The sequence below is a fragment of the Ochotona princeps genome, chromosome 31 (assembly GCF_030435755.1).
Source record: "Ochotona princeps isolate mOchPri1 chromosome 31, mOchPri1.hap1, whole genome shotgun sequence".
In the NCBI taxonomy this organism is placed as follows: domain Eukaryota; kingdom Metazoa; phylum Chordata; class Mammalia; order Lagomorpha; family Ochotonidae; genus Ochotona; species Ochotona princeps.
In genome coordinates, this window is record NC_080862.1 from 7262298 (window position 1) to 7289518 (window position 27221).

General features: G+C 42.6%; 2 protein-coding genes across 2 annotated transcripts in view; one reads left to right on the top strand and one right to left on the bottom strand.

Annotated features, from left to right (window-relative positions):
- The window catches only part of RASEF (RAS and EF-hand domain containing), a 43478-nt gene extending 32077 nt beyond the window's left edge, over positions 1 to 11401 (bottom strand). The window contains exon 1 of the mRNA XM_004591805.2: positions 10951 to 11401. Coding sequence (XP_004591862.2) covers positions 10951 to 11381 — 431 coding nt within the window. The 5' untranslated portion in view covers positions 11382 to 11401. The remainder of the gene's footprint in view (positions 1 to 10950) is intronic.
- Positions 1 to 27221, top strand: part of MFSD14B (major facilitator superfamily domain containing 14B) — a 117556-nt gene that overhangs the window by 28099 nt on the left and 62236 nt on the right. The window lies entirely within an intron of this gene.

A 27221-nucleotide genomic window follows, 5' to 3' on the forward strand; every position in this document is an offset into this window, starting at 1 on the left:
CCGCAATGACCTGAGCCGAGCCAATTCAAAGTCAGGCACCTGGAACCTCTTCCAGGTCTCCCATGCAGGTACAGAGTCCCAAGGCCTTGGGCCATCCTGGACTGCTTTCCTAGGCCACAAACAGGGAGCTGAATGGCAAGAGGGGCCACCAGGACACAAACTGGTACCCATATGGAATCCTGCATGTGCAAAGCAAGGACTTCAGCCACCAGACTACCATGCCAGGCCCGTTATGTCACATTATTAATGTGCTGTAAAGCTATGTGCCACTTTAAAAATTGCAGGGTTCTGAAAATGGTGTGGAAAATAATTCAAAAGAAAATTTACTTCAGTGCAAAATATTTGAAACCCACATATATGAAGTGCTTTCAGAAACTTAATGGGAAATAGTTAAAAATGTCTAATTAGGTATGAACATTTTGCAGTTCATGCATAGTTTTGCATAATATGAAACACTCAAGAATTTTTGAAGTACCTTCATATTTATTTTGCAAAACACACTTCTCTCATCAACTTACCCCGGGTCACATTAAATGTGGGCATAATTCACTTAATGTTAGTGCAAGTAGGCTAAACAGTTATTTTTCTCTAAAATTGTTTTCTACTCACCACTTGTATTTCTAGCCAGAAAAGAGCATAAAGTTTTTGTAAAGTTTCTCTTTAAGTGGTATCTTATCTTGTTAGGACAGTTAAGTTCATCGTCCTGTATCTTGTTCATTTGAGCATTTACTGAGAATTTCTCCTGTTTTTAAATCAAAATGTTGCATTAACATATCAACCATTATTAAGCTCTACACTAACTGTGCGACATTGGCAGATCTCTTACCTGGAATTTTGTGACATCAATATGCAGTGAAAGAGTTTCCATTAAAGCATAGTTAAATCCGAAGACCATCTTCGATGAACCCATCCTTTGGGCAGATCCCTCCAAACACAATGTAACTAAGACTTCCTTACAGGAACAAGAAACAGAACTCACTGACAAATTAATCGCAGGTTAGATGAGCAGGTGACAGACAACTCCTTTAAGGCTTAGATGGTGATGGATCAAGACTGGAGGCAGGTGCCTCTGCTAGCTACCAGGAGAGCCAGCCACTGTGCTGAATCCTGCAAGACGTCCAAGAATACTAAGCAAGTCGCACAGTCTGGTCATGGGAAGCTGGGAAACTACAGACATCAGCATACATGAAATAGGTAGAGAAAACAGACCTGGGAGGGCACTGCCTTCCAGAGCAAGAGAAACGGGAATGTTCTTGCTGCAGCAACACAACCACTTTTCATGATTTGATGTGGACGGTGACATTTCCATATTTTGCAGTAACGACCTTAAAGAACACGAAGTACATGCTTAACACTCTAAATACCCGATTTCCTGTCCTCAAGAAAGTTGATAAACTTGTAACTATTCAAGATGTTTAATGGTCACAGCATAACAGCATTATGGTAGGGACAATTACCGCAGCAACATCCCAGTCCTGGGCTCTCCAAATGAATCACCAAAAGTCAAGTGTCAATGCAAACACACAAAGGTGGTTTATTCAAGTTTGGCATGTGCGAGCTCCGGACCGTCTATCACCACTGCAGCAAGATACCCAGGCAGAGAACTGCAGGGTTTCTCATACAGTTAACCAGCCAATCAGAATGACAGGTTTTCATGGCCTCATTTGCATAGGGGCAATGGCTATGCAAATGACTTTAAGTGAGCAAGTTTTATCTAAGACGCACACCATGGTTTTTTGTTCCCTTGAGAAATGACTTGTCATACACAGGCTGCTAGGCCTACGAACTTGCTCACACAACTTCTTAGTCAAGCGGGATTCCGAGGCTCCTCATCCCCCTCTCTTTTCAGTAACTACGGCAGCCAATCACCGCTCCAAGGAAGGACTGTGTCTCTGATAAGGTATGGGTACAAGCATATGTTGCATTTTACAAGGTTGCAATAGGTCTGCTGGAACCTAGAAGATGAAGCATTCACTGTTAGAGTTATAAAATAACAAATATAAATGTCTATTTACACAGCACACTGTGGAACCACCTGCAGAACCTTACACATACATGTACTGTTTAGGCCTCCAGACCTTGCTCATTAGGGTAACACTTGTGACTAATAATGCAATAAAATCATTACACTTCGGTGATGTTTTGACATTTGTACCAAGAGCAGTCTGTTACATTAACATGTCATTATTTTAACAAAGTTTATAGCACTTCACAATTAGAAAACATCTTGACCAACGTACATTAGCCACTTTTAAAACTTCACCAAGAAACTTTGTAACCCTGCAAATACTCGCTTCAATAGAACACACAAGTTCGCATACAGAATTTGTTCCTCTTTATAGCATCACTCTGGGTATACACACATGACGTTAGGGCAACAAAATTGGCACAGTTTTATAACCTCACAACGTACTTTGTATGATCTAAATTATCACAAATGACCATCATATCATCCAAGTTTTATCTCGTTCTTTAAGAGTTCCAGGGATACTGCTACAAGTCTCAAACTCAGAAGACTTGGTTTAGAACTTTAAAGAATTCAGAGGTCCAAGTGAAACAATTCAAGCATAGAAAAGAAACCCCGGAACTGGAGGGGACTCCCCCACTCCTGATGAACATAATACAGCCAGTTTCTCTTGTTTAATGTCCAAGCTCAGGCTATGCACCCCATCTTTGCCTCTCCAAAGCTGCTTATCAGGAGGGAGCGCGGGGTAGTCGCGGTTTGTCCCATCTCGTCTGTCAGTCACACACGCACCCAATTCAAAACAAGACAACGACAACCACAGAGCTCAACACAAAAACACAACTGACGAGGTTTAAGAGCACGCTTTTAGTCTTGTCCATACACGCACAGTAATACCAGCGCGAGCAGTGAAGCAACAATAATAACCATGCAAACAATTAGACAATCACCAGATACTTCAGAACAGAGACATCGTTGAATTTCTCATGTTACTACACCACAATAAAGCAATAACTAGAATTAACGGCGCCACATTAAGCTAAAAGCCTATCAAAGAGAAACACCTGAACTGGAGGGAATTTCATCCATTTCCTAGGCGGAAGGAAGAGAAACACCTGAACCCACGAAGACTCATCCACTCCCTTAGGAGTACAAAAAAGAAACACCTGAACCGGAGGTGGGGGACTCATCCACTCCCCAAAGAAACACCTGAACCAGGGGGGACTCACCCACTCCCCAAAGAAACACCTGAACCGGGGGGGACTCACCCACTCCCCAAAGAAACACCTGAACCGGGGGGACTCACCCACTCCCCAAAGAAACACCTGAACCGGGGGTGGGGGACTCACCCACTCCCCAAAGAAACCCCTGAACCGGGGGTCTCATCCACTCCCAAAGAAACTCCTGAACCGGGGGACTCCCCCACTCCCCAAAGAAACTCCTGAACCGGGGGTCTCACCCACTCCCCAAAGAAACACCTGAACCGGGGGGACTCACTCACTCCCCAAAGAAACACCTGAACCGGGGGGACTCACCCACTCCCCAACGAAACACCTGAACCGGGGGTGTCTCACCCACTCCCCAACGAAACACCTGAACCGGGGGGCCCACGCACTCCCCAAAGAAACACCTGAACCAGGGGGGACTCACCCACTCCCCAAAGAAACACCTGAACCGGGGGGACTCACCCACTCCCCAAAGAAACACCTGAACCGGGGGTGGGGGACTCACCCACTCCATAAAGAAACACCTGAACCAGGGGGGACTCGCCCACTCCCCGAAGAAACTCCTGAACCGGGGGCTTATCCACTCCCCAAAGAAATACCTGAACCGGGGGGACTCACTCACTCCCCAAAGAAACACCTGAACCGGGGGGACTCACCCACCCCCCAAGTGCACAGATTAAGCGGAACCACCAGGCACAGACACTGTCCCGGCATGGACTCTCAATCGGAATAGGGGCCTGGGACGGCTCCTCAGAACCCCCGGGCTGAAGGACCCAATTATGTGTCCGCCTAGACCCTGTATTTAACCTTTAAAATTTGGAGCTCAAAAACACCTTAACCAGAGACCCACCTCACGCGGAAACCCACTCCTGGGGTGTAAAGAAACCAAAATTTAACTTAGAGGACCCTGCCGCAGTCCCATTTTAGGTTAATCCAATTAGTAGCCCCTTACACAGCCCCTTACAGTTCAGAATTTAGCGGCAAAATTCAGCAACCTAATTTAATATTCAACAATTGGCCACAAACAGACACAACGCAACAATTCAAAGACAAAAACGAGACCAAACAATTAGCCGGCAAACAGAAACCAAGTAAGGTGAGACTCACCACACACGCCCTTCGAGCCGAGTCCTGATGAACTTGAGGATCCTGGACGAGCCCCCATATGTCGTGCCCAGACCAGCGCTGGGGCAGCGGCAATTACCGCAGCAGCGTCACAGTCCTGAGCTCCTCAAATGAACCCCCAGGAGCAGAACATTGTTGCGAACGCACAAACGCTGGGCATGCAATCCCTCAGCATCACCCATCACCGCAGCTCCTGGAGCAAGAACGCACAGAACTGCAGAGCTTTTATACTGTTAGCCAGCCAATCAGATTACAGTTAGCCAGCCAATCAGATTGACAGTTCACCAGCCAATCAGAATGACAAATCTTTAACAGTCTATTGGTTTCCACAATTCCCATTCCCTGTGGTCTGGGCTGCACTAATCTCTGACTTGCTTGTATAATGTCCCTTCTGGGCAGGAAAATTGATTCACATGCTGCTATTAAATAAAATGGAAATAAATGTTTAACGGTTGCTTTAAATTTAAGTGCTAAAGAGGGAGCCATAATAAAAATTACTGCAGTCATTCACTTGAATGGACAAGGACAATCAACAAGGCACTAAGTAGTAAGTGCCTACTTCCATGGAGAGTTTTTGGGGCATTTTCCCCTAAGGTTAAAAAAAGAAAAATAAAAATAATTTCAATGACCAAGTCATAGGCTAGAGAGGTCTAAACACAAGGTGAGAGTTTCCCCCGGATTCATTTATTCATGGGCATGTCCCCTTATGACTACCTTTTTTTCACTTAAGTAATTAGCAAATTAATTAATTAGTCTTATTGCAAATGCAGGGACACAGAGATCTCTCATCCACTGCTTCTCTTGCCACGTGCCTGCAAGCAACAGGCTCTTGTTTAGGTCTCCCTTGCAGGTATCAAAGACTCAACTATTTGAGCCATCACCTTTGCCTGTCAAGGTGTGCGTCCACAGGAAGCCAGACACATGAACTCACGACACTTCGACATGAGATGTAAGCATTCCAACCGGCAGCTCAACCACTGCATCAAACATCCACCCTGGACATCTGCCTCACAAAGGCACCTTGGGAACGGTTTTGTTTTTTGAAAAAATGAAATTACAAGATAAATTTATTTTGGTCCAAAAAAATTTTAAACCCAGGTGTAGTCATTCCACAATATGCGTTGTCCAGGAAAAGTATGAAGAACCCTTGTATTTAAAAAAAAAAAAAAAAAGATTTATTTCTAAGGAAAGTCAGAGTTGCAGAGAAAAAGGGAAAAACAAATAGCTGGAAATCAGGGATTTGTATTCACCACTTATTCATTCTCCACACGCCTGAAATAGCAAGAAGCCAGGAATTTCATCTGGGTTACCAGAAGGGTTGCAAGAATACAGGTACATGAACCTTCACCCACTGCCTCCCAAGTACATTGGCAGAGAGCTGAATGAGAAATGCAGTGTAGCCTGAACTTCAAATGGAACTCCGATACAGTTGGCAAGCATCCCAAACTCTTGGCTTAATCCTCTGCACCACAATGCATTTTCAACCATAGGTCTTGTTCTTATCTTTTCAGATAGTACAATCTTTACAAACAGAACTTAGACGTACAGGATATACATTCATGGAATGTACATATTGTGAAAACACGACATGTATGGATTTCAAAAATGTTTATCTCAAACTTATCTCTTAATTCCATTTTCCATGAGATGTCTGAAATAACCTGGAACCTGTAGAAATGTCAACATAGAGTGCAGAGTAGTTAAAGAGTAAAGAGGAGATAGGACAGAGAGCAGTAAAACTGCAAAGAAGTAACAATGCCAAAATTACCACAGCATTACAACTACCTAAACTCCAGACATTAAACAATACAAAGAATTCCAATTGAGGTTGAAAGTGAGGGAGAAAGTTTCTGAGACACCTCTGTGTAGTATATGAATTCACATAGGATTCTGTAATACAATTCTAATACTATTGATTTGATTTCCAGATGTACAAATAAAGGTATCCATGAAGAAAGTACCTGCCACTCTGAGCAGCAACAGACAATAGGAGAGGACTTTCAGAGTCCATGAGGAAATGGGATGAAAAGTTTATATTAGTGAAATTTTTTTAAAACGCATGCATACTTTTCCATGCCTCAGATTTTCCATGAACCATTTGAAGACCCCTCCCCCCCGGCGACTCAGAAAGTCAAGCCAAACTATCATGAACAACAAATCCTGGGGATGTTATTACAATAGAGCCAAAGTTAGAAACAATTCTAACAATGAACAATGCACTGCATGTGTCCGTATGCACCGAAACATCTGGCATGCACTGTTCATTGCAGCACTGTACTGAACAGCCACAAAGTAGAAAACAGAACTAGAAAGTAGAAATAAAATAGAAAGTAGTACTAGCCCACAAGGCCTAAAGAGTAAAGCGGACAAATACACTGTAGTAGCTTCCAACAATGCAGCAAGTCCTCCCAGAAAACCAACAACTACAGAGCATGGACACAACATTGAGTGAAAGAAGCTAAATATAGTTGATGAGCCTATTATTCAAAGGAAATCATAGGCTGGGGAAAATTATTCTTAGGGGTGACAGGGTTGTATGATTGCAAGGGAGCCCATGGGGGACTCTGGATACGGTACCTGGTCTGTTTCTTGCTCTGGATGCCGTGAAAACTCAGTTCACTGTTCTGTTTTGTATGTGTATTTGTCATTAAAAGTATATCTAATACCATGCACAACAGACTTATTAAGAATGAACTGTATCTTCGCGCTAAATTCTTCAATACTTGAAAAACTGGGAATTGACATAAACCAAAGGCATGATTTTCAAGTGGCTGAAGTTTATCTTTCCTGCCTCCATTCAGTGCTCGCCTGCTGGGTCTTTTCTCCCTCAAGATAGAATTCAGTAATTGGGGATAGTAGAATAAGAGTCCATTTCTGTTCTAAGGGATTGCTGACTATTTTTTATGAGAATGCCATTCCTGGAGCTCCAGTTGTGCAATCAGTTAGCGCATGGTACTTATACAGCAGTACATGCAGAGAAAAAAATAAACTTACGTATCACAGTGAATCAATCCACCAAGAACATCGCGAATCACAACAAATATAACCTAACAAAAAAAAAAACTGAAAAGTTTTAGGTCTGAATAGAAAACAGAAATGAGGTTCCTCCTTCGTCTTTCCCCCCCCCAAAACCCTTAATCAAATGCTACACACACACACGCCCTTTTTCTTTCTTAACTTGGCAATCTCTGAACCATCACCAGCTCACACCCAAACTTTAAAAGAGCAATGAGAATCTGGAAGCACAGAGACACGGCATGCAGCATGAATTCAATCAGTATGTTCCTCTCTCTCTCTCTCTCTCTCTCTCTCTCTCTCAATATCTCAGGGAACTTCAGAGAGTTCACTGGCTGATCCTTGGCCTACAGGCACCAGTTTCCCATATGGGAACCAGTTTTAGTCCCAACTGTTTTACTTGCATTCCAGCTCTCAATGAAGGATGTCCCAGTTGTTGGGACCCTGCACCCATGTGGGCAACCCAGAAGAAGCTCCTTGCTCCTGGATTCAGATCAGTTCAGTTCCAGCTTTTGCCGCCAATTTGTGGGTGAGCGAATGCATAGAAGATCTTCTTCTGCCTCCCCTTCTCTCTATAAATTCGCCTTTCCAACAAAAATAAATCTTCATACCTTAAAAAGATTCGTCTATCTGGGTACAAAGAAGGCCAACGTTCATGTATTTGTAGGGTCTTCAAAATATCATGGAAAAATGCATGATGAAAACAAAAACTTCAAAATAGTTTCCACCAAAATAAATTTATCCTTTCATTCCACTTTCCACAAACTTTTTGAAGTACTCTCATATGTGAACCAAGGAATCAAAGAAAAGAGGTTTATTCAGCTCATTCAGCAAACACCGACTGAGAACTCCCACCAATATAACAACTGTGGCTGCAGAAGCAAGCTGGTCAACATCCCATGTCTGCTACCTCCTCTCACGTCCTCTCCCTATTGCTAGGATGTTTTTCTCGACCTAGTACCTCCTTCCTTTCTGTATTCTTTTGCAAAATTCTTTTGCCTTGCTGTTCTAATTTTACCTGCTGGCAGACCTCACTGAAGTTTACCAGGAAGTGCTAACAGACCATTCTAACCTTCTAGACCATTTACAACTGCCAGATTCAGGTTAACAGGTGACAGGATTTCACGGGCCACTCCCCTCTCCTGCCCTGAATTTAAGATTATGTGGCATGCATCCCAAAGGCCACTCTCATCCAATCACAATGCAAAATTACTTTCTCTCTAATGTCACAATTCCTAGGACTAGCGCGTTTAATTCCAAATTGCTTAACATTTGGCCTGAATTATCTTTGAGATGAAAATTTTATCAACACTATCACATTTTCCTCTACAGGAACAAAACAGTCTTGTATCTACTATTCATCTTCTTATACAGAACTTCAATACCCAAAGGATAGGTTTGGAGAGTGTCACCAGGAATTGGATGACTGTCAGGTAACAAAGTTACAAAGTGGGATGGTGACCCTTCTTAGAAAAGTCTTCCCTTACAAGACAATATTCTATATTAAAACAATCCTCGTTATACTATGTTATAAAGTTAACACAGTTAAAAATGTTTTAAGTTTAAAAAATCAAGATTGCAAAGAAGGTTCAAATTTCTGGAATCTACTGGATTATGTCCACAACACCAGTTTGTGGCATTTGCTGCAAATAATTGTCTTGTCTTTAAATGTTCACTGACATACATTTTTTTAGAGATGTCATTCGCGCTATGACCTTCTTGAGGATATAAACTCCATATCATCACTCTCTTTTGTCCTTAGGAACACAGGACAGTACCTAACACAGTATCAAATGCATAGTGGGCACTCAATGATGTTTGTAGAACTAATTTTGCTGAAATAATGGCAATGACCTTATGGTTAGCAAAAGATTTTTAACACATTTGGATAGAAGTAAGGAAAAGTAAACAGCTAAATGAGGAAGTAAGGTAGAAACAATCTAATTTACCAAAACAGCTCATAGCTGCCATGGTAACAATCAGATGAGGTAACTCAGTTTAGTTCTTTTCTACTTGAACAACTGCAGGAAGGCAAATATTTTATTTGCTAATTTCAGATCAGAAGGAGGTGGGGCTTAGGACACAGGTCTACCAGGTGACGCTAGCATTACATTCAGTAACCCGTGAAGTTTTGGGGGAAGGCACCAGGATAGTAATAATGACACCACTAATATTAATTTGTACAATAAGCCTAAGAAGATTATTCAACTCAATTAAGGGCAAGAGCCAATATCTGCTGCTGAGACCTGCTAAGTAGATTCATATATACACGTGTATACTAGCTATTCTGATGCCAACTCACCCTGCCTCATTCCTAAAAATGTTGCCTTGAAGAAAGGCAGGCCAAGGTACAGATGACTCCAAGAAAATCGCCACTTACAGCAACGCTCAACTTTTCTACTTCCCTGCTATTTAATTCATTTGTAAACAAATAGGAAAGATCAGCATCACACCCACTTTCTCCACACAACCCCTCTCATGCTACAGTGAGTCACTTTCCAGGCAAACAGTAGAGAGAAGCTGGGAAGACAGGAAGCGAGGACCACAACAGGTGTCAGCGCTGAAGCAAGGGGCACAATGACAGCTCCTGGGATTGTTTCCAGATCTGATTCTCAGATGTCTGATAAGCAAACTGCGTGCCCATATGAAGAGCTGGGAGGGATTACTCAAATTGTAGAATCTCAACTAAAATCCAAACAGGAGACAAACATGATAGCACTGAAATGGGTTGAATTGCCTGAGGGATAGATGCAACCGGCAACTGGAGACATATAATAGCAAAGCTTGAGCCATGCACGAAAGAGGCAAATGGAGCTCAAACGGATCTCCAATAAGATGGCAAAGTCACACATGCAGGCATGGCCTTTTATTCAGAGAACAGGTAGCAACTCGGCATGGTGCCTTCTTTGTGACAATTCTAGCATCCTAGACTATGTTGCACGATTTTTATCATTTTATCCTGTAGTAGAAAAAGCGAGGTGGGATCAGTTCAACAGACCAGATCTCTGCTTTCCAAATAATTGAGCAAGCCCTTTACGGTCTCTTGGTCTACGGTTTGGGATCTAAGATGTTCCCTCAAGCCAAAGACAAGCAAGCCCAAAGATATTCTGCAAAACCCCAAGGAGCGAACCCCGTAAAACATCAGCCACATGGTAGGCACCAGTGTGTATTCCGTGTACAGTAACTGAAAAAATAAATGCCCAACACCTTTTTATAAAGGTAAAATTCCAGGATGTAAGATTGGTAAGCTGCCAAAGACTGCAAGCCCGGGGGTTCAACCCGGGGACCTTGGATGATGTAACCCAGCCAGTGAGACGCGGGAGCGTCCAAACGCGTGCAAGTGTGTGCTAGAGGCGGAAATGTCAGCCCAGCCGGTGCAAGAATCCATAGACGCCAGTGAAACTTTCTCCGCCAGACGCTGACTCTGTGAACCGGTGAACTCCCCTTCAATGAGAGGGAACTGCATCTGGGAAAAGTCAAAGCCAGGTGGTAAACCCACAAAAGCAACTAGGAAAGATTCGAGAGGGCTCCCTGGAGCTACACATCCGGCACGTTAAGCGGGATAAGGGACACACAGCAAATACCTTCGTCATCTCTCTCCTCCAATTCACACACACGTACCTGGGGATGAATTTGGCTTCCTCCCCGAGTCGCACCTGGAAGTCCTGCCAAGCCCGGCCGGGCCTCGCCGGATCCCACCGGGCACCCAGGGCCACTGCCGTGTCCTCGTCACTCTCCTCTTCTGCGCTGTCTTCAAGCTCCAGCCCCGCGTCGGCCGTAGCGGGAGAGGACTCCCTGGGCCCCCAGCTCCTTCGGCGACCCCCGCGACGGGACCCTCGAAAACCTCGCGCAAACTCCTGGAAGGTGATGGCGCCGTCGCGGTCCGCATCCAGCCGCTGGAACACGGCCTCGGCGTCCGCCGGCCGCACGCGCAGCTCCGCGCACAGCGCGCTAAACTCCTCGCGCTCCAGGCGTCCCGAGCGGTTCGAGTCACAGGCAGAGAACACGGAGCGCAGCCGGGCCAGCTCCTCCGGGTCCCCATCCGCCTCCATCCAGCCTGGAGCGGGCAATCCGGAAAAGCCCTAGAAGCGATGGGCGCACTGCGCTCCGGGACTGCGCTCAGGGCCACCTGCTAGAGGCCCGGGCTGCGCGTCTAGTCCGGCTTGTCGGGCTGGTTTGGCCACTTGCGGTAGTATCCACGCCAGGAGAGGCTCCTAACTGGGTTCGTGGCAGCCGGGGGGGTGGTGAGCCGACGCTGGACTCCGTGGGACCCCCAGCGAGCCCTGGGAGCTGTAGGTGCGCCCTAGACCCCCCGTCACCGTGCAGTAGCAGCGGTTCTAACGACTGAGCGCCCGCAGCTCCGTGGTCGTCACTACACTCTGGCCAGTCCGGCCCCGCCCCGACGACGAGGAGGAGGAGGAGGAGAGCCTGGCTCCAGTTCCCACGCCTCCCTGAGCCGGACAGGACTTTGTGTATAGGAATATGGACACACCAGGCTAGGGGGGTGTAGCTTCAGCCTTGCCATTTCCGGTAAGCCCAGCGCCCAGCTGACCCCGGGCTTTGGGGCTTTCCTTAGCCTGGGACCCGAACTGAACCAAACCGAACCGGGAAAAGTAGGTGGTGGAAGAACACCGTTTGTGTATTTCGTTCTTTTTAGTTCAAATTTCTCCGATAGAGCGAACGAGTTCTTAAATTCTGAATACAGGGTTTACCAAAAGACTCTGTTTTCTAATTTTACTAACTTTTGTTAACTCAAATTTGACTAGCATTAAGATCCAGTTAGTTCATGTGTATTAGAAATCATATTGACCTTCCAGATCTGCTAATCCAATTTTTTTTCTCAGTCCTTGTTCTAGAGAATATTAGCCAAAAACACTTGGCAGGATAGTTTTGTTTCTGCTTTCCTTAACATATCTTATGGAAATTCTGTGTTCCAAAAAATAGTATCTTTTGATTTGATAAAGTATTTTTCAATTTATTTTTCAGAAGGTGGAGTTACAGAGACACAGAGAGAGAAAGATCTACTATAGGTTAATTTACTCCCCAACTGGCCACAACAGCCAGAACTGTGCCAATCTGAAGCCTGGCGCTTGGAGTTCTTCTAGCTCCCTGAAGTGGGTGCAGGGAGCCATGCTGCTTTCCCAGGCCACAGCAGAAGACTGAATATGAGATACTGGTGCTGCGGGCAAAGAAATAGTGTGTAATGCCACGCTCATGCTGGTCCCATTTATATTTTTTTTGCTTTACGAGAGAGAGAGAGAGACTGTACTATCGCCTGTTCACTCCTCAGATGCTCTCAACAACCAAGATTTTGGGCAAAATGGGAGCCAGGAGCCTGGAACCCATGCACATGTCCTTATGTGTGGGTAGCAGAGACCCAGGCACCTGAGTTGTACAGATTAGCAGGCAGGTGGATGGAGGCAGAGTGGGTGGAACTCCAACCAGGAACTCCAAGAGGAGTTATGCAAGTCTCAAGGAGACCGCTTAACCTGCTGGGCTACGGCAAAAGCTCCACTGCTCTTTGAGATTGTTGAATAGATGTGAAATCTGCAAAACGTGTGCTTTTGGATATTGTTTAAAACAATCCTCTCCATGTCCAGGAGCAACTTAGCAGTCTCTCTCTGTCTCTGTCTCTCACTCTCGCTCTCTCTATATATGTATATATGTGTTTGTGTGTGTGTGTATATATATATATATTCCTGCAGTTGATTCTTAGACTGTGAAAATAGATTTGTACTCCAAGATCCTCTACATTCTAGACTTTCTCTTACTTGCTGTCTTACTGGCTATATTTGCCTTTTACCTCATTTTAGATTGTCTTTATTACTTTCTATTTAGAATCTTTTAAATATGAAAACTAAGTAAGATACTTTTTTAAAAAAAAGATTTGTTTGATTTGAAAGAGCTATAGAGAGAGACACAGAGAGAGAGAGAGAGAGAGAGAGATCTTGTTCTGCTGGTTCACTCCCCCAAATGGCTGTAACGGTCAGACCTGAGCTGGTTTGAGGCTAACAGATAGGAGTGTCTTCCTGGTCTCTCAAACGAGTTCAGGGTCCCAAGGCTTTGGACCATCCTCCACTGCTTTCCTTGGCCATAAGCAGGGAGCTGGATCAGAAGTGGAGCAGCCAAGATTTGAACCAGCAAGCCGATGCGTCAGCTTGCTACACCACCACACAGGCCCCGGTAACATCATTTGATTGACACAATACTTCCAGGTTAGGTTTTAATGTTTTTATCTGTTTTACTGTTACTATTGTTCCTTTTGGTTTGGTTTGGTTTGGTTTGTTTTAATCTGAAAGGCAGGGAAATATCACATATCCTCATAGGATATGCATTAGCAGGAAGCTGTATGGGAAGTGCAGCTAGGACTTAAACTCAAGCACTGTGATATGAGATGTGTGCATGCTAATGAAGGCACCAAATGCCTGCTCCGGCTTTTTGTTCTTCAATATAAAGCCAAGCGCAGAACATCTGGGAACTGTGCCTTCTTTTGCTGTGCAGCAAACATGATCAATATTCACAGCATTTATCAACCTGGAGATACTACTAAACCTGCATGCAGAAATTCAGCTGGTAGATTGTGATTCACCTTCCATTAGAAGCATGGTCTTAGCAACCCAACTGTTAAGTGAATATTCTACTAACCTGCACAGATAATACATTGAAATGTGTTTATCATCAGCATACTACAAAATGCTATTGATCTTACGTGCTTTCCTATGAATTCTGAAGATTGTTTTTTTTCTCATGTAAAGTAAAAAGTAACCAACTTGGTAATGCCTTTAAAGCTTTACAGATGTACTTACTACAATGAATATTTGAAGCCCTATTATCATTATACTGGTTTTGCACGCCTTCAGCTGAAATGCTTTCCTGAAAACTCCACACACAGCTCCATTCCTGAGTTATCACTCTAAGCATTGTGCGTATTGCTTCTAAATTCTTCTGTTCTGTCACCTGTTTTGCCTTTTTCCCAAGCCCCTTCATTACACGGTCATCACTAGACATGGATCATCCTAAATGTCTTAGGCATACATGTTATTTCTACTGATTTTAATCTACTCCAGGCCTACTATATGAGGTATCTATTACTCCCCAACTAACATGTAGCATTTTTAAAACAGCAGGCTTTTATTTATTTGTTCAGAATTACATTGTTATCAACTTGGGCAGGGCTCAAGTTAGATGGTTCTGTTGACTTGTCTGGGAGCACCAAGATGGGTGTGAGCAAAATGACTCAGTGTGGCTGGGTGATCTGGCTAGCTTTTTTTTTTCCTGGAAGTTGGTGTCGGTCGTTGGCTGCTGGCTGGGCTTATGTGTCTTCAAGAGGCTAGCATAGGCTTTGCCACTTGGTTACAGAATTCTAAGAGGCCAGATTTCAAGACACAGGAGCTTTTCACACTTCAGCGTGTGTTTGCTGGTTGTCCATTAACCAAAGCGAGTCACATGCACAAAACCTCGGTCAGTGTGGGAGGATGCAGTGCAAGACGGATACAGGGAGACAGAATGCATCCCAGGGACTTTATTACAGCAGTAACTGCGTACCCTACTCAGATAGCCTGTAGTATTTTCCCCAGGTCCTTTCCCTGCCGTTGTCCTGTTGGTTCTATAGCATCATAGTAGAGCATTCCTTAACAGCAATTATTCTGACAGTCCCTGGCTGTCTCAGGAACACCTCGGTTCCCCGGACATGTAGCCTTGTCTGGAGAAATATTGGCTGTCTTCATTTGAAAAGGGAGAAATACTATTGGCATCAGATAAGTAGACAGCAGAAAAGCTGCTGAATATCTTTCGACTCACAGTTCAACATCTCCCCTCCCTCCCATGACAAAAAAAAACAAAAAAAATCCTCTGATTGGAGAGGTCATAGCGCTGAGGTTGAGAAAGCCTGCCACCCTGACTCAAAACCTCCCAGTTATGCCTCGAGAAAAACAAGCAGTGAACAGCTTCATCTGGGTAACCAACTCCTCCGCAAGCTGGTCTTAAGTTCAGAGCCAAACGATTCTTCCTTTGAATGGCACTTCATCGCAGGATTAACCTGAAAGTTCCTTATCGTCACACAATGTAAAATAGCAAATAAATTATTCTCTCTTTTCTACCCAGCCAACCCATGATCTTTCCACTGTAGAAAAATTGCACCTTGCTTTTCCTACCAAATGTTCCACAATTTCAATGAGACCTGTCACAGATACAGTATACACGTATTGTGTCAGCTCAGGAGTACATTTGAGTATCCCCAGCAATATTCTAAGGTTATATCATCTGTCTCTTTTTTTTTTCCAGAAAAAAAAAGGAAAGAAATAGGAGGTACTTTTTTCCCATTTTAGCTGGGAAACAGAAACACCTAGGTTGGCTAAAACAGAGCAGTCTTTGAGAAACAGTGAATTGGTAGGTAAGGCAATATGGCCCATGGTTATCATCATGACTTTTAGATAGATCAGCTTGCTTCTGGCTGCTCAAAAACCGTGCACATCAGAGATAATCTTGTTTCTCAAAGGAGTGAAAAGAGATCTTTGGAAAGAAAGAGTTTTTGTGATCGAATACATTAGTAAAACACAAATAAGTTTAGAAAGAACTCCTACTAAATACCTCCAGGATGAGATAAGGAACGCAGCTTACTATTTCCTAAATGTATTTATGTTAGCTTTTAATTTGAGATTGGATTACATTTAAGTTTCTGTGAGCTTTCTGTAGACTAAGTGCTCTTAGGAATGTACTTTACGAAATTTTTTGCTAGGTATCAGTGACTGTGGTGGTGGTGAGTCCTAAGAAATGCTCCACTATTGCTACATAATAAATTGGCCCAACTTCCTGTAATGGGAGTGAGCACTACTGCTTTACTGCCTTTCATTCGGGAGTAGGAGAATCTTTAAAGGCCTGCTTCTTGTAATCCATGAAGGGCTTTCTCCAAGTACCAGAGCCTTCCACAGAGCATGACTTAACACTGCGGTTATACTAAAAAAAAAAACTACTATCTCACATTAACTGAAAAATTCTGGGTTTACTTAGCTAAGTACATTTTTCCAAGTCTTTGTTGATGGAAATTTTATTTTTGTGAACAAATTAACAGGCAATATCTCAGAGAAGTCATACTCCAAATAATTCTTAAGATTATGTTGCTTTGGTCAGAAGTGATTTTGCAGCCATGAATATGGGGAATCTTCAGTTTAACAAAAAAAAAAAAAAGATGGAAACAAAGGTGTGTGGAGTACATATAGTTATATATAGATTCTCTGCACAATCAGCAAACCCAAGCTGTCTCCTGTAGCCTTGATCAGTGTTTTCCGTTTCTCAAAGTAGGAAGCCTTCCCCCAGCTGTAGGCAGCAGCCTAGGATGCCTTGTGCCTAGGCAAGTGTTGCACTGCTGGGAGAAAAGCAACCTATAGGTGGTTGGTATCCTGGGCCTGGTTAATGACAAATTTGTGTTAACTGTACCAGTATGCCAGCATAGTTGTTTAATCCCTTTTTATTCTCTTACTTTCCTTTCCTTCCATTTCCTTTCCTTTTCTATTTTTTCCATCTTTTTTTTTTTTGTCTTGTTTTGAAGGTAAGCATGTAAGGTGTGTAACTCCAGGCCAGGTCATGCCACCCTGGCCCCCAGTGGGTGGGAGTCGCAGATTACCCAGAGAAACGGTCTGGGGATATATTGGAACAGGAACGGCTTAGGGCATGTTTGACAGGGAAGGAATGATTTCTAGGTTTTTACATGGACCAAACTGATGCACTCATAGGTGGGCAGAGGAGCTGGGATTGAGTGGTTTGGAGGGAGGAGATCGGAGGGCATGTCTGGGTCAGGCCAGGGCACCCATCCAGGAGGGAGACCTGGGCTGGGCTAAACAGCATCATTCACTAGCCATTGGAGCTTGTAAAATCTGGCACTTGGGGAGGGGGGGCATGAATAGCTGGCTTGGGCTTCAGTGCCTTCCCGTGAGTGTCTGAGCAGGGGGAGGCCACATCAGACTAGGCCACAGCACCCACCAGAACATGAGAGAACTGGATGTGGGGGGCAGATTCTGTAGGGTCAAACGCTAGAGATAAGTGGGTAAGACCACTGTTGTCACATTCTCTTTTTTTCTTCTTGCATCTGAGGGACGGGAGCGATAAGGGGAAAAGTCACATCCAACCTCCCAACCATCCCAGGGTCCCCAATGTGTGGCATGCTCCAAGCGCTTTGCTCAAGTGGTTTTGATAGTTCAACAGTTCTGCTGATCTCACCACTCCAAGCACAATGAAATCTCTCCAGAATCCACTGGCTGACATAGTCTCTGAAGTTCATGCTGTTAGCATCATTGTCGTGTTGCTAGTGAAGAAATACAGGCATAGACGGGTTTAAATAATTAGCTACGGACACACAGCAGATAAAGGGTTTGGTTGGGATCCGTCTCCAAAAGCCAACTTGCAAAGCAATTCTGCCTGTTGACTTAAATGAAATAAATGATTCAGGCTACTGGGAAAGTATGAAGTGAATCTTCTCTTTCATATCTTAGAGATGGTGTTATTTACGGCAACGGTAATCTGTCTCTGTTTTTTAATAGTGGGTTAGACATAAGTCTGTTTTGTGTAATTGTTCATGTTCATTTCTAACCTCATCCTAAGCAATAACATAAAACCCCTGTTATGGCAGGAAAGGATGCTGATGCATATTTGTGTTGCATTTTTTCGCAAGCCCAAGGCTGGTATCTTAGCAGCTCTCTCCAGGAGGTACCAATGACCTAACAATGACAGAAAAACAGTGACACATCAATTTCTAGCACCCGGCTTGTATTTACGTGTTTGGTCACATGTCTGTAAACTATTGAAGTATGGCATAGGTGCAGTCGTCGGTGCAACAGTAACTGGTTTTGAATTCATTTTAAACCAACTAAATGTTTTGCTTAACAAAGGGAAGTAAGAACATAAATGGGAGATCCTGAGGAGGCATGACCACATAATCTTATAAGACAGCGCCAGAGAGCCAAGAAAATGAGAGATGTTGCCATAGTTACCAAGAAACGGCCTAGATGCTCAGTGTCAGATACAGAAAACTAAGTTCAATAAGCTCTGAAGAATGGAGTCTTTCTTTTCTCTGTGCTTTAATTAGTGTGATTTTGGCTGTTGGAACTGAGCCCAAAGAGGAAAAAAAAACATGTTCATCCTGCCTACTGGCAAGCTTCTATCCTGAGAACATTTTCTGTTTGGAACCTGTATTGTAATGCAATATAATTAGAGGCACAGTCTCCTGCAAACATGAAAATAATTTTCTAGCTATTTAATCAGAATAGAACTGACCTATCCATCACTAATAGAAGCCCACCTCCCTCGGGCTCAGGCAGAATCCTGGTTCTCATTGAATGAAAACATTTATCAGCTCTACATCACTTGCAGGAGCTACTTTGGTCTTGGTAGACAAAGTGAGTCAGACAGCCCTAACACTGCCCTATCGTTTGCTGCAACAACCCTGTATCTACATTTTTCTTTACTATATTTTAGCCAGACTTAAAAACAGAATTAAAGTATTTGTAGGGAGTAATAAAAGGGATTGTAACCACAAAATGTAGATATTCACAGATGAAAGACAAAGGAAGAGAGGCAAAAAGCCAAGTGGTAAAACCTAAATTAAAAGTGGACTCAAGACTACGGTGCTACAGATTTATTATATCTTCTTTTATGTGTAGACTGATTTTCTTACGTAAAGACTCATTGGACTGCCGATTTTACTCTTTTTACCAACTGCTACACAAATTTTTCTTAAAAAAAGTAAAGAGTATGAATGTAATTACAAAGAGAAATGATATTAAAGCAATAGCAAAATATGGTGGAAATGTAAATTTTGTTAAATCTAATAGAAGAACCTGGAAGCACTGATTCATGCAGATAGGGACAGATACTCCTAATAAATATATCTGCAGCAAATGAGAAAAAAATCCTTGCGTATTTTCAATACCCATGACCCTGATCAGCATGGTCTTATATTTCCATATATTTCTAGCTCTTTATACAATCAAATAACCAAAAATGCAAATACATGTAAACGTATGTTTACTGCTATTACTTCATATAAAAACTAGAATTAGAAGCAGGTTTAATAGGATCATATGTGAATAAGTTATTTCACAGTTATACACAATATTAAGTAAAGTCAAAATATTTTTGAAAAAGTTATGGATTACAAGGTGGACATAGGACAAATTTAGACAGAAAAAAAGAAGACAGATATAAACTCTTCTATAAACTCATACCTCAAATGGAGCCAAACTGTAAAGAAAGTAAAAAAAAAAAAATCCTCACCATTTTCTTTCAACAGAAAAGTTACAAGACAAACGACAATTGACCTGTAAAATCCCATCGCTCATGTTCCCATACAGGCTGTAGTACTAACAAGGTACATGAAACACCCCTTGCCATGTACCCACACTCTGCCTATTTTTCTCATCAGTAAAGTGAGGAAAATGATATCTACCACACAGAGTTGTTCTAAGGACTCTTTTTAAATGCTAGTTGAAATTTTTTTTAAATGGTGATTATTTAATAATATAATAGTAATTAATGCATATACAGCACTTAGAACCATGCCTTGCACAGGAGAGGAAATGTTACTTTTTTTTTTAAATGCGTGACAAAATGGGTGAAAGGATGGCAGGATAATTTTTGGAGCAGTATCTTGAAGTTCTTTGTACAGAAGCCACCACGCCCGTATTTGTAACTCCAGATCAGCTGACCATCGGGTGCCGCTCCTTGTCCTGCGTGAGGCTGCAGCACCATCGCAGCTTCTCACATGAGCTTCTGAATGAGTAGAATCAAGCGAGCATGGGTTAGAATGCTGTGGTCATGGGTGGAGTAGAACTTCTCCCTCCAGAAGTCATACAGACTTTTTTAGACTCTGATGTCTTCGTGTAAATGATTCTTGGCTTATAGAAAGTTGATTTAAATCTGGTATCTCAGACTATTAGATCATCAGGGGTGTGGCTTCAGAGGGTGGTTCTCACCAGACGGTTGGTTATTTGTGTCCAGCTGTTCTGTTTCCTGGCTCACCATGTGATCATATCTCCACGTCCACCAGGGCCAGCTTCCTCCCGGACACCAGAACTACAGCTAACTAATCCTGAGCTGTAACCTCCAAACTCTAAAGCTGCAGGCAGCCTGTCCAAGAAGCTCCGCTCCAGCGTTTTAGTTAAAGTCATGAAAAGCGGACTAACGTACCTTTTGAATTCCTTCCCAACAGGACATCTTCAGCAGGGGATTTAGTGACTAAATCGATAAAGAAAGTTAGCAGCCGAGGTGTGTGGAACTTACTAAAAGGACAAGGAGGGGACCCAAGCAGCTAAGACCAGCACGTTTCTATGCAGGACAGTACTCATCCTGCCACGAATCTTCACCACTCTTTCTGATTCCACTAAGTGAGAAACTCAATCCAAGAATTATTACAGGAGTATGGGAACTTGTCCAGTCAACCATAATTCTATTTAAATCAACATGTGACCAAGGTTGTTACAACTTAGTTTTTTTCAGGAACTTCTTTTAAAAAAATATTAATTATTAATTTTTATTGGAAAATCAGATATACACAGAGGAGCAGAGACAGAGAGGAAGATCTTCCATCCATTGATTCACTCCCAAAGCAGCCACAACAGCCGGAGCTGAGCCGATCCGAAGCCAGGAGCCAGGAGCTTCTTCCAGGTCTCCCATGCGAGTACAGGAACCCAAGTCTTGTGGGCCGTCCTCCACTGCTTTCAGGCCACAAGCAGGGAGCTGGATGGGAAGTGGAGCCACCCGGATTAGAACCGGTGCCCCTGTGGCATTCTGGCTCATACAAGGCAAGGACTTTAGCTGCTAGGCTACCACACCAGTCCCTAGGACTTCTATTATTTAGATTTGTGTTTCTGATATATATGGACAACTTGGTTTAAGGGCAAAAGAAGCATTACTTTTTCTGTATTTCACAATTTTAATAGTATGTAAGCAATTCAAACAAAAATGACTTAATTTGCTTGGAAATATTTGAAAGTTTGTTAATGGCACACAATGATGTTTATAAAGAGTTCTTGATTGTGAAATTTTATAATTTCGTAATTTTACAAATTTTATAATTTTTATTATGCTTCTCAATGCTCTATAAAAGTGCTTTCAACAACTATGTTTTAATTTAGAGGCCTAAAAATGTTATTTTCAGCAAGAAAATTTACAGAGAGGAAAATCAGGACAGTTTCTTCTTAGGGTCTGGGTGGGAAGACACATGGGGTAGGTTTCTTGGGCGATGTTAACTTTATCGGGATGTAGTGTACTTGTCAACACTCAACAAATTACACTTTAACTGTGTGCATTTAACTGATAAATTTTTACGCACAAAGAAATGGAGGAAAACTGTATTGATGTGAGTGCAGAAATACTTAAATGAGAAATATATCAGATGTGTGTAACTAGCTTACTTTGAAATCTTTTTTTTTTCCCAATAGAATGAGTTGATAAAAAAGGTGACAGAATGGGTGGATAAATGCACAGTAATACATTATGTAACTGTAAAACCTATAAAGTAAGTGGAAATTATACAATTCTTTAAACTTCTAAGCGTTTTTGAAACTTTTCACCGTAAAAGACCCACACAACACCTGATTCTGTCTGTAATCCATACTGAGATTGAAAATGTAGCTAAGTGCCATTTACAGCAACAGAGCTTAGAAGTACTAGTTGGCCAGTTTCTGGTAAATCTCACTTGCAAAAATTATGAATTATAAAACAGGCATTTTGATTAAATTATTCTTTTTTAAAAAAGGATTTCACAGCTAACTTTAAGTGCTAGTTTTTCCTGAGTTCTGTTTATCATGATGCCTCATTTTCTCCCTTAAAATTCTTAGTTTTTTAACCTCAGTTTCCATGTTGCAACAACGGGAGAGCAGGTCATGAAATAGCTCAGAAATACACAGATTTAGCAGTGAGGATGCTGGAGCCTAAATCCTTGTGGAGCTAAACTGGCCATCTGAGGCCTCCCACTGAAAGTCACACGGCTTTCAGCAAGTTGTTTAGCATTCATATATTCATTTTCATATGTGTATGGGGAATATATCATGTACTTCCATGGACTAGATATTTACATACCTCCAAAATTCAACTGTTGACGTCCAAGCTCCATTATGATAGTATGAGAAGGTAGGGCTTTCCGGGGACACTGGCTAATGGGGCTGAAGCTCCCATTAACGGGATTAGCACCCATACACGACAAGGAACCAGAATTCTTTCTTTCCCGTGTGAAGATACAGTGAGAGACAGTCCTGTGTCTTTGTTCTGTGTTTTGTTTTTGTTTATGTACTTGAACAGCAAAGAGACAGGGACAGAAAGATTTCCCACCTCCTGGTCTGCTTCACAAATGCGACCTACACTGGGAGCAGGCCAGGCTAAAGCCGAGAGCCCAGAACTCGATCCAATCTCCCGTGTGAGCATCAGGACTCGGTTACCTGAGCCATCATGTGCTCCCTGCCAGTGCACACATTAACAGGAAGCTGGAGTCATGGGTGTGGCTTTGAACTTGAGCCCAGACACTCCCATATGGAACATGGGCCTTAACTGCCAAGCTAAACACCTGTCTCTAAGGTGGTTCTTTATAAGAAGAGAGGCTTACAGCAGAAACCAAGTCAGCAGGCATGTTAAACTTAAGAGTCCCTAAACTCCAAAACTATGGGCGCTAAGGTTCTGTTGTTCAGGTCACCTAGTCTGGGATATTTAGTTATAGCGGCCTAAGGAAACTAAAATTCAAAGCAGATTAAAGCCCTCTACGCTTTCCCTTTGAAGCATTTCATAAGAGGACAGGCACCAATGTATATTTCTTCCCAGACCTTAGATGGGACTCTGATTTCCACTCTCATTACTGTTTTAACAGAATTAAATGCTCAAGTGGGTACCTTACACCCTACAACTTCAAACCTGAACCAGACGAATCACAAGAACTCTCTGTCCAGATGGCAAGTCTCAAATTCAAATGACCTAGGCACAGATGTCAAAGTATGGTTAGAGTGTGTAGTAACGCATGTGTTGGCACCCTGGATACCCAGGTACTTGGGTCCTTGCATCCAAGTGGGAGACCCAGAAAAAGCTCTGACTTTGGCCTGGCCTACCCCTCGTGGTTGTTCTCACTTCAGGAGTGACAGCAGATGGAAGATCTCTTTCTCTATAAATCTATCTTTCAATAATTTTGCTAATCTTGAAAGGAAAAAAATTCAGTGAAATAACAGAAAAATCCTTCCATTTGGAAAAAAATATGAATATCCAAATAGGGAAACACACACAGACCCCCTCTGATCATGACACATTGCTGTCAAGTTTTCAAAAGTGAAAACATAGAGTAGCATTGTATTCGTAAGAATAAACTGTCAAGTCACAGTTAAAGGAGTTGCTGTAAGATTTGCAGCACATTCATCGATGGAAACCTACAAGCCAGGAAAAAATAGGTAAGTCCAATTTTTCAAAGAATAAAAAAAAATGCCAACCTAGGATACTTTACCAAGTGAAAGTCTCATTTACAAATGATGTGAAACAAAGATGTCTGATAAACAAAGATGATGAATTGAAAGAATTTATCACCACACAGTTTTACACATGATAATTAGGATATACAAACTGGTGTACATGTGGGAGACCAGCACCACAGAAGGCACTATTAGCTGCTATTCCCTATACCAGCCCAAATAACGGACTTCTTACTGGAGGGCAGGATTGCGCAAAATCTCCTTACCCTCTAAACTTTCCTGTAAACTTGAAAGTTATCTAAACACAGGCATACATTGGCAGATAAAATTAACAACAATAAAAAAACTTATACATAAGAAATGCTGGATATGGCACTGTGTAAGTACCAAATATATGGAAGAAGCAAATTGAATCCACATGCAGAAGATCAGAAAAGATGATGAGACAGAGAAAAGGATGGGTCATTTTGGGTTGACAGACAATACCTACCCAAAAGACCTGATGTGAAGACAGCGTCTTTCAGCAGGTGTCTTCCACAGCACTATGCACACTTTATCTTCTACATTTGGAAGTCAGCATGCTAGATGAAAACTATCTTGCTGTGTTGAAACCATAACCTCAGACACGCAAACCTTCTTGGCATAGCAGTCAAAACCCAGCTGTTCTGCTGGGAAGCCTTTCCGTGTGACAAAGACTCATTTTACTCGAAGATTATCCGTGCTGTTCTGGATTGTGGTGGATCTCTTTCGAGTCTCCTCGGGTTTAGGTAAGTCATGAGATATCATGCAAGCCATTTCCGGTACTGATGTAGGAGATAAGAATATTAACTCTGATGGATTAAATCTAAACATGTAAATGGGCACATCCTAATGAAGTCTTTTAGATTAAATAATCCCTTCTAATTTATGTATCTGGCTGTTTTCAGCCCTTGGGAAGACAATACTTATGATCTGCTAATCAACTTTTTCCTTTATTAGAAAGGGTTACAAACAGGCAGAAAGAAATAGCTTACATGTGCTGATTCCACTCTCCAGATGTCCACAATGGTGAAAGCTGGACCAGGTTGAAACCGGGAGCCAGTAGCTTCCTTGTGATCTACAATGGGGTACAAGGGCCCAACCACAAGGGCTGGCTTCTGCTGCTTTTCACAAGCCGTTAGAGGGGAACTGGAACAAGTGAAATAGCCAGCATACGACCCAGACCCATGTGGAAAACCAGCATCGCAGACAGCAGCTTTTCCTGTTATGCCACAGTACCAGTCTGATCAATATAGAATTTGTTTCAACATACAGTTGTTTCTCTATATAGAAACAAACCTAGTGATAATTATTTTCTAGAATCAACACTAAATGATTTCAATGGAAAAAGAGTTATGTGGCAGGATGTATTTTCCAAAAGCAGCAGCAACTGTAATTCATGTCATATACCCTCTTGTAGAATTTTGCCACTTTCTCATCAAGATGTGGGACTGACTTCTTGCGCCCTTGAGTCAGGGTAGTCTGATGGCTCATTTGTGAAAATAGTGTTGCATAACTTCCAAGGCAATGTCATGAAAACCGCTGCAGCTCCCCCCCTCGTCAGTTGCTCATGGAGCCTGAGCTACCATGAGATAGAGTGTTATTGTCGGGAAATAGCCACTCTGTGATGAAAGTTCATCTAGGCTACACAGAGGCCACACGAAGCTCTTACACAGGATGAAGAGACATATCCTGTCAGTGTGCAGTTATTTCTGCCACCTGCTATTCCAGCACCAGACACACCCATTGTATAAAGGACCTTCCCAGAAGCATCAAGGTTAATTATTTCCAAACTCCATGAACAGTAACCATAGCCAATAATTAAATGATTGTTGTCTCAAATCTGTAAAATTTGAGATCATTTGTATCATAGCAATATTTGCGCTTCCATCATAAATTTGTGAAAATACAAGTTAAACCAAACTCTATAGATTTTTGTTTTCCCTGGAGAATTTTTCAGGGTCTTTAGTTTGCTACTCATCATGCTCATTTCTAAGATTGGCATTGGCATGAATATTCTTCCATTTATTTTCCCAATCTGCAGTTTTAATTCTCAAGGGATAACTAAGCAAAACGTTTGACTAAAGTCATGCACTCTTCTCATTTGTGAAGATTTCTCTCCTCTGCAGTGATTTGAGCTACAAATAATGAAGATTTCACCCCTTCATGCTAGTAAACTGAAGAATAAACAGTTAATGACCAGCCTCAAAACAGCCACCCTTTGGAAACTCCCGTGTGTGACGTAAGCTCATTTCAGCAGTATCGGAGAACAAACAGCGTCAACTCTGAATGCCACTGTTGGCATTACTAACAATAGTTGCAGGATGTGCTGTTCTTTCAATGGCCTTGAAGAATGCTTCAATGCACTGGAATTTTCATCACTCTCTGGTTCTTCTGCATCTCACTTTCAAACTGGAAAACCCTAACAGAAAGAACAAAGAGAGTTAGGAACTGGGAGGAAGGGGAGAGACAGATCCGCACCAGATCGCTCTGAGACGAATGAAAGAATTATACAGAAAGCTCAACTCTAGTGTCATATCAGTTCACAATGTCGGGCCCCTCACGGTAGCCTAGTGGACACGCCAGGATCCCATATGGGCTCCGGTTCTAATCCCTGCCACTCCACTTTCCATCAGCTCCCTGCCTGCAGCCTGGAAGAGCAGTTAATGACGGCCCAAAGCCTTGGGACCCTGCACCTGCGTGGGAGACCCAGAAGAAGCTCCTGACGTCGAATTGGTTCAGCTCTAGCTATTGCGGCTGCTTGGGAAGTGAACCAGCAGACAGAAGATCTTTGTCTCTCCTTCTTGCTCTATCTATCTGCCATTCCAATGAAAACAAATAAATCTTTAAAAATAAATTAATTAATTAGACAGCATGTTTTTCTAGCGAGAAAGTTCTAAAAGGCCAAGGATGAGAATTAAATTGCTAATAATTTTGAAAGTGTTGTCAACTTCTTCTTTGTCTAAAAATTTGATAGTACTAAAAAAAAGTTGGAAGTAGCTCAATTTTAATTAAATATTTGAAATCGTGATTACGCTAAAAGGGTCAAATCTTAGTAAATATGTAACAAGGGAGATTATTTACTGATCTGATACGAGAATAGACAGAGTTACGTGTCTGATTCTCATTTAGTCACTGCATGACTACATCCAATGAGGCAGCCCAGGACTGAGTTTCTCCAAAAATGTAATGCCAATCCGTTTTATAGTTCTTTCACCTGAAGAATTCTAAAGACGAGCCTGGTGCTATAGCCTCGCAGCTAAAGTCCTCACCTTGAACACACCGGGATCCCATATGGGCCCTGGTTCTAATCCTGCCAGCTCCACTTGTGGTCTGGGAAAGCAGCCGAGGACGGCCCAAAGCCTTGGGACCCTGTACCCGCGTGGGAGACCTGGAGGAAGAGCTCCTGGCTCTCAGCTTTGGATTGGCGCAGCACCT